The following is an 8,758-nucleotide window of genomic DNA, read 5'->3' on the forward strand; positions in this document are numbered from 1 at the left end:
GGGACTGCCATCAAATCTAGGTAGCTGTGTTAGGGCCTGTCGTCTGATCAGGACCCCCATTTTGGCGGACTCTCCACCATTAGTTGCAATCAGTTTAACGAACTCCTTCGTTTGCTGTTGTTGGACAACTATTAATTGAGAAATCATTTTCTCAAAGGATTGTTCCTTTACTGGACTTCCTACTACTTCGGTTGATTCCTGTTCGGCAATTTCAACCTTATTTGCGCCTTCTGTTAAGGCCCTGAGCTCATCCCTATTTTTTGCTTCTAATTCCTGGAGGGCTTTTATTTCCTCCTTATTCTTAGCCTCTCTTTCTAGAGAGGCCTTAAGCTCGTCCTTTTGCCGATTAAGTTCATACTTAATCTGTTGGCATTTGCGGCATAACCAACACTCTTCAGGTGATGGTTTCCGCGTTAGCTTGGCACATTTCAAGTGAAACCATCGGTCACACTCTGTACAAGCAACCATACTCTCCTCAGCGGTATCCTCCTCTGTGCAGAGTCGGCAACTGCCCTTATCATTTAATACAAATGGATAAGGCATCTTGGACGAATCAAAGATTTCCAGCCTTGCTTATAAGAATATAATCACTTACCCGATACCTCGGTTCGAATTTCTTTCCTAAAGCACCGACTGTCGAGACCGCTGGGCAGTAAACCCAGTGGTGCCGGACTTTTGTAGAGCGAGCGAACACTGCTTACGGGAGCTGGGCCCATTCTTTCAATTATTAAAAGACAAAATGGTTTGCCCTTGGTTTTAGAGAGAAGAAAGAGAACATTTATTCATTTTTTCCCTTGCACCGCCGTTCGCCCACGACGTGCTGTTTTAGCGATGTTTACAATGTTTATCCCTACTCGTCCTTATAATCCACTGGAGTGGGATTCACGCGAAGACGCGATATTTTTTAGAAGTTTTAAAGGAGACTGAAACGCGGATACGACCGTTCTTGTTGCGTTGTAAACTTGTAAGTGTCTTTATTCGTAATTTCTTCCGGCTTACATACTAACTTATGGATTCTGAGTTTTATAGGTAAAAATGAGGTGAATGGATTAAAACGAGATGAAATCATTTCCATACGATAGCATTTGAGTTTGATCCCATAGCGTTGATCATTAGCATTCGTAATGCTTCCTCTGTGTTTTATATTGATTGTTATGATTTCCTTGCTGGCGCGTTTATGTTTTCGTTTATGTTTTTATGTTTTCGCGCGTCGCGCTGTGACCGTATTATGTTTCGATTCTCGCTTAACGCTTAAGGGTCTGAACGCGTTCTGGTTTGTCTTTGTTTATACGTATCGCGTCATGACCGTCCTACCTTTCTTATGATTACTTAAAGTTCTTGCATGCTCGTTCTATGATAATATGTCGCGTTCGCAACACCTCCGGCACCGCGTGCTGAATCGTCGCCTGGTATTTTAGCAATTCGTTTGCTAATTCCTCGGTATTGTCCCAGTCCGGAACAAAACCTAGTCGATCTTTGTACTCCTCCTCTGAAGTACAACTTGTAATGAAGGAACTCACTGAGGGAATAAAATGGTTGACGTTACAAAATTGTTCACAACTACAAACACTTTCTATAAACGCTATTTCAGTTCACTCACTTTTCAAACAAGTTAATTTGAACTGTTATGCACTTTAAATTTGAACAGTTCGACACTGGAGTTGAGTTTAAACAGGATGCCCTGAGCTCATCCCTATTTTTTGCTTCTGCATCCTGAAGGGCTTTTATTTCCTCCTTATTCTTTGCTTCTCTTTCTAGAGAAGCCTTAAGTTCGTCCTTTTGCCGATTAAGTTCATACTTAATCTGTTGGCATTTGCGGCATAACCAGCACTCCGATGGTGATGGTTTCCGCGTTAGCTTGGCATATTTCAAGTGAAAGCATCGCTCACACTCTGTACAAGCAACCATACTCTCCTCAGCGGTATCCTCCGCTGTGCAGAGTCGGCAACTGCCGTTAACATTCAAAACAAACGGATAAGGCATCTTGGACGAATCAAAGATTTCCAGCCTTGCTTATAAGAATATAATCACTTACCCGATACCTCGGTTCGAACTTCTTTCCTAAAGCACCGACTGTCGAGACCGCTGGGCAGTAAACCCAGTGGTGCCGGACTTTTGTAGAGCGAGCGAACACTGCTTACGGGAGCTGGGTCCTTTCTTTCAATTAATTAAAGACAAATGTGTTGCCCTTGATTTAGAGAGAAGAAAGAGAACATTTATTCATTCTTTTTCCTTGCACCGCCGTTCGCCCACGACGTGCTGTTTTAGCGATGTTTACAATTTTTATCCCTACTCGTCCTAGATTAAGAGAGTGCGTGATCATTCGATTATCTTTCAGCGCCTGAGATCGCAGCGACTAAGCTTGCAGCGATTACGCTTGCAGCATCTCTCGCTCTCGCGGCGTCGGGTCTGGAGCGTAAGGGAGCATTCTACTCGCTCTGCGTTGGCGATTATTTAGTATATTTAATATTTATTATTATTATTATTATATTTTTTATTTTTATTTTATTTAATATTTAATTGCTCTAGCGACGACACCGACTGGACTCCTATTTGGCGAAGCGCGAACAATCCCAAGTAGCCAAATTAATAAAAATGCAACCATAACGCTGCTTGCAGGCTGCTTAACGAAAAAACGAACCTTGCCCGAACCTTGGGGTCGTTTAAACTGCACACCGTACTCGATGGAACTATGGAGCTTGTTAGTGGTCGGTTAATGGTTCGTTATGGAACTATAAGGTCCATCAATAAGCACACGGTACTCGATGGAACTATGGGGCTTGTTATTGGTCGGTTAGTGGTTCACAATGCAACTACAAGGTTCAACAAGAAGCACACAGTACTCGATGGCATTTTGTTTACAATCCCATCGCTAATCTGTCAAATGTCGGCATCGCAAAACGACGCCATGTGCTCCGAAAAGTGAACTTTAATAATGCAATGTTTTCCGGTGGAAAAAAAAATCGGTGGAAATTTAACGTAAACGCGATCAAATGAAAGCGCTGTCGTCTTCTGTGCGTTAATGTAAACGTTTCTTGTGTCGTTTATTTTACCTCAAATGATAAGTTTTGCCTTGACTGCTAACTGCTAACAGTTCCTTATGCCCTCAAGCGTCCACAGTTTCAACGATGTTAAACGGCATCTTTCGACATTCAAAGAAAATATTGTGATTGTGACTGATGTCTGGAGGATGTATAAATGCAACTCCAAGCAGAAATGAGTCATTTTTTCACATTTTCTTTGGTTTTTTGTAATATAATAATATAATAACATTAACGATAATAATAATAACATAATCTTGCGTGAAAATAAAACTTGCATAAATACTTTCTTTAACATTTTGACGTTCAGGCTGCTTAAGGGTCGGTTAAAAGTACGGCGAACTTTGAAGCTGTTTATCTACTGCAAAAGTCGTATTAGAGAAGCGATCTTTAGCGTGCTCAAAATAGCTGCTTAAGATAATTTGGCTATTTGGGATGATTCCTGGCGATCGTTGTTTCGGATGATTCACTTTCAATTTTCTTTCGTAAATGCTTCTTTCTGTGTGTTTTTCTTTCGGATAGTGACACTATGATAGTCTACGCACTGATTTGAGAGTTTTTTTTTATTTATTCATTATCACGCACTTCACCTCGCTGTTTACAGACACTGGTATTGCAGGTCGACTATCCTAGGGTACGCGTCCCTAGGTAGTATTTTAAACCTGCTGTAACGATCTACGATATCCTCAAACTCGTCGAGGATATCGCGTGGAATTTGTCTTCCCTCGCTCAGTGTTTGAACGATGGCATCTATTGTCGTTACTGTTACCTCGTCCGTATCGTCGTAAGTAGGTACGCGATGACGCCTGAAGTAATAATCGTCGTCGTCCGATTCTTCTTGAATTTCTTGGTAATCAAGAATCTCCGGTTCCCAGGGATGCACGTCTTCGTATTCTTCCGGGTTCTCCCGTTGACGTGCTAGCTCCTCGGCGAATCGACGATCCCACTCGTCCTCGTCCCAACCGCCGCTGTACCACTGCTCGACTTGGGCTTCTGGTTCCTCGGCAGCTGGTTCCTCGATCTCGACGTCCCACTGTCGATCCTCCAGGATGTTCTCTCTGTCAAGTTCCTCCTGGAATCGTGGTAGACACATCGATGGGCGCGCACTTCACTTTACTTGTCACTACACAATGCTAACACACTGCTGTTCTTTTGGCGACAGCACACCTTATTTTTCGAGAGTTCGCTCGTAGAGGATGCAATTTCGCGCAAGTTATTGCAAACTCCTCTCTGGAGCCACCATTTGTTACTGACGGGAACAAATCGGACTACGGGGTCCGCCGTTCAGAGTTGACTACGCGAAGAATAGTCAATTTGAAGCTCTTGCGCTAGCTTCTTTTCGCGTCGCGGAACTATCGCACTTCTCTTGCGGAAATCGGCGATTGCCAAATCACTCGAGTCAGGACAACTAGCCTTTGCTTCTGGATTATCCAGAACAAGTATCTAGCTGTGGACTTTCGTAATTGGCGTTGCGGTCGTGCCGGAAGATGGCAAGTGCCAAAGTTACTTGAGTCAGGACGACTAGCCTTTTCTTCTGGGTTAACCAGAACAAGTATCTAACCGTGGACTGTCGTAGGTTGGCGATGCGGACTTAAACGACGCGGACTGCTCTTCGGGAAGATGGCTTTTCAGATCAACTTGGATCAGACAACTAGCCTTTGCCTCTGGGTTAACCAGATCAAGTATCTAGCTGTGGACCTTCGTGGGTATCTGATTAGCCAGAACCTAAGACGGAGTATTGAGCTTCGAACTCGCCCGTTTGAGGTTTGAATTGCAAGCGAGCGTTTATTAGTAATTTCTTCCGGCTTATATACTAACAATGGATTCTGATATTTCTTATGAGGATTCCGTATTCGTTGGAATATTTCGGGAGATCCGCATATAAATCAAGGATGTTTTCCACATCTGTTATCCAACTGATTAAATCAGTCTGGATTCTCATCAAATTTCCCTAAATCTCGTACAAAATCTGACAACATTCCAATGAGTGCGTTGGATTTGGTTGGCGAAAGCGTCCTCGTCAGGGGAACAGGAAGCCGGTATCACATTTGGGTTTGTCCTTTTTAGAGATGATCCGGACTTCTCCTACTAAACTTAAGCGGTGCGATTCTGGATGATCCAAGTGTCTTCTTATTCGTTTCGTTGTTGTGGGAATCAAATTGACTTTTAGTAAATTTGTTTCACTGCACTTTTTGCACTTTACATCTTGTACACGTCTCGAACAGAGGTATCTCCACGGAGCCTCCAGTTAAACGATGGATATGTTAAATAATAACACCGTCGTTTTTGAGTTGTCGGATCTATTTATGATATGATTCGTTTAAACGATTGTTACTGCGGGAACAAATTCAGAATGCGAGTTCTGTCACCTTAGAGTTCACCGCGCCAAGATCGGTTAATTCCGGAAACCTTCGCGCTTTACTCCTTTTGCCTTTAGGCTAAAGGGGTCGTATACTGTCTAGTCGCAGTCTTAGAAACAGCAGATTTAACGTAATCGGACGTTAGGCTTGTTCCCAGGACTAGTTCCTAACGGTGGACCTTGTCTCACTGACTAGTCTCTTGTTGTTAAGGCGCTCGGATTGACTGGTTCTGATGAATAGTTTTTATACTGAATGTTCAGGAGAAGTGTCTATTTATGGAGTCATCGTGAATGCTCTATACTGTGTGATACATCCCGAAGTGGACCTTGTAGAGGTTTTATACGTCCTCTGGAGATCTTCATTGTTTGAACAGATTTAGTGTCAGGTGTGATAAATGATCTGTTTGGCAAGTAATACTGTTGAATGTCATTCCTGTACGTACGACGGATCATTCTGAAGTGGAGAATGATTCGAATGCGAAGAGTTTTCTCTGGCTAGAAACAACCAACCGAGTGACATCGATATGAAGATTAATTGTTGCTCATCTATCATTTTACCGATCGCAGATCGTTTGTTTGAGGTAACTGCGCACATGTGCACGAACGGCTTATAACGTACGAGCCAAACATCTAGTTACGCTAGTTTCCAGGATGGTTTCACAGGTGGTAAAACTATGGGCGGCAGTGCTTCTACTCGCTTCACTGCACAAATGTGACGACGCCGTTGTGAGTGAGAATCCATCTACAGCAAAGAGCTCGTGCCTGTCAGAAGTGGGTGCCATTTTGGACGCCCCACCAATACAGTGTAAACCGCTAGTCGCCTGCAACCGGGAGGAGGTTCTGAAAAGCTACTACCAGCTGTATGAAAATTGTCGCATCAATGCTTCGAAGCGGCAGAGTGAACGGGAACATTTCCTGTTCCGCATTAACTACTGGCAGGGTGATCATCAGTTTCTGTACGGGATGATCGAGAAGGCACACGAGTCTCATCGGCATGTGCTGGACGCGGAATATCTTTCGCATCGCGTCCCTCAGATGATACCTGAGCTCAATCTCAAGCTGCTCGTCTACAGCATTGAAGCGGGTCGTATTGAGGACGCACTGTTGCTATATCTCACGATGAAAAACCCATGGACACCGCAGCAGTTAGTGAAGGCGATCGTAGAACACCCGGACAGTGTTAGCGAGGTAGCCGTGTTGCATCTGCTCGAGTTTGCACGCGGCTTACCGCTCAAAGCTACACGGGCCGATCTGTACAAAGCCCTGGCGCCGGTATTGGGCAGACATAATCTTTACACCTCCTACGTGCTTCTACTGTACGCCGGAGACGCGGCTGCCGTATTTACTTCACCGAAAGAAAAGGCTGATTACATTACCAATGTTGTCTTCATGTTGTTCCACAACCTGCGCAAAGAGCTTCGAAATCTAAAGTTCGACTTTAATGTATGGCTAGCGAACAAATATCCGCGCTACTACACGTTATACCTGGACGATATCTACACGTTTCCTCACGAACTATGGGATAAGATCGAAAAACGTCGCCTCTTTGAGATACCGAGCATGTTCGAAGCGAAAGGTCATCGTTTTCAGGTGATTGAGAAGTTCTTAAAGTATGTGAGTATCTACGATAATCGCGACCTATACAAAAGGGAGGAAATTCTACCCACGCTAGCACTGGAGGTGGAGAAACTTGCCAGAACAGTTAGGCAGACCGGTAATAACAAACAGGAGCTGGATCGTATCAAAAAAATTCAAGATGGCTTTAAAATAATAATACACGACCATAAACAAATCTATCGCATTTACTTGGACGACATCAAAGTAAATGGTAAGTTTGGAAAACGCCGTATGGAAATGGAAAAGCATGGATAAGTGATGATTGTGCGCAGATAAGTGATACCAATGAAATACAGATGCAACTTCTAGGTTCTAATGCAAGCATAACAGTGTGGTTTACACAAGTAGTTCCGATGACACTTTTATTAAGCTTTCTTTACCTTTTTAAGAAAAAAGAAATCAGATTCGCTGCAACTATCTCAATATTTGCACTCCATTATGACACACATGTTTTTCTTTATGCAATACAAATCTCTGTTGCAATGGTCCAACGTAAAGGTAGTTTACATTCGCTGGAGTATCATATAAATACCACATTTACACGGTTGTGAGGTAAAGTCTTCTTGTACACTTCAGCTGCATCGATACCTTGGAAATCGAAGTTGAGTTCCCGAGCTGTGTTGGTCTCACGCATACAAGATACGTTAGAGGTGTGAAAGAAGGGATGAAGCCTATAGCAATTATGAAATAAAATTGTACCATAAAACAATCTAAAACTATAAAATTGAGTTCTTGGATATGCATACTCATGACATTCTTGTTTATTTTCAGTCAGGCATTTGGAGGAACACTCAGTAGCGGATCTAATGGTGGGCGGAGTAGGCGGGCGCTTAGGACCCCATCGTTTGGAGGGGCCCCGAAAGAAGACAAAACATTTCATACGTAACGGAGCCCGAGTACAACCCCCTACCCCCCGCTCATCCACTATCCACTGTTTTCCAAGGAATGATTTGGACAGCCGAGGCCCCAGCACTATCATTGGGTTGTTCTTCCTTGAAAACCATATGCACAGGTTTGCGAGTGTGTTTTGACTAATGGTATTTCACCGAGCCTCCCCCCCCTCGTTCATCGTTTGCGTAGCTGCAGGGGCCTCTAAAAATGACTCCCCCCCCCGGTCAGCACTTTTGAAAACAGTTAAATCCCCAGTCATTTTTCAAAATTCAGTTTATCGACAGTGCGACCATACTTTTGGGGCCCGATTAGCATTCCGCTTAGGGCCTCCGACAAGCTTGATCCGCCACTGGGAACACTATGAGAGGACTAATCGCATATGATTGCTGCCAACAACGACATCAATATCACTAGCTACTGTTTGATGAAAGCAGCATCATGCGTTCCGACAAATCGAATTACAACCACTAATGAATCTGAGATTAAAGTATTGCAAGACACTAGTTCACGTTCACCAATGTACAGTACTAATCAAGCGTTCAATTACACATTGCGGAACATTCTCTCACACATCAAAATGCGAAAATGAATATGCCTATATAGGAAAAGTATTCACTCCAGATGAATGTAGATTAGCTCAATTGTTAGGAGAAATATCGCTTTCAATAGATCAAAAGATTAGAGGACTGTAACGCAATCAAACCACCAGAGGTCAGGCACTTATTATCTTGAAATCTTAATGGCGGAATCGGCAGAACAACGACATATACGAAGACAACGGGCTTCGGCCCTCCAGATCACCTCGATACACCTCGAGATCACCACAGCAGACATATTCCCAGATTGACTA

At 43.4% G+C, this 8,758-nt stretch overlaps 1 protein-coding gene across 1 annotated transcript; it reads left to right on the forward strand.

The window, feature by feature from the left end:
• The first annotated feature begins 4,724 nt into the window (after window positions 1-4,724).
• LOC125771915 (uncharacterized) lies at window positions 4,725-7,383 on the forward strand. Its single transcript, XM_049443081.1, has one exon. It carries the CDS (start codon window positions 6,052-6,054, stop codon window positions 7,270-7,272), a length of 1,221 nt encoding a protein of 406 aa, XP_049299038.1. The 5' UTR covers window positions 4,725-6,051; the 3' UTR covers window positions 7,273-7,383.
• Window positions 7,384-8,758: the final 1,375 nt, after the last annotated feature.

The sequence above is a fragment of the Anopheles funestus genome, chromosome X, assembly GCF_943734845.2.
Source record: "Anopheles funestus chromosome X, idAnoFuneDA-416_04, whole genome shotgun sequence".
Classification (NCBI taxonomy): domain Eukaryota; kingdom Metazoa; phylum Arthropoda; class Insecta; order Diptera; family Culicidae; genus Anopheles; species Anopheles funestus.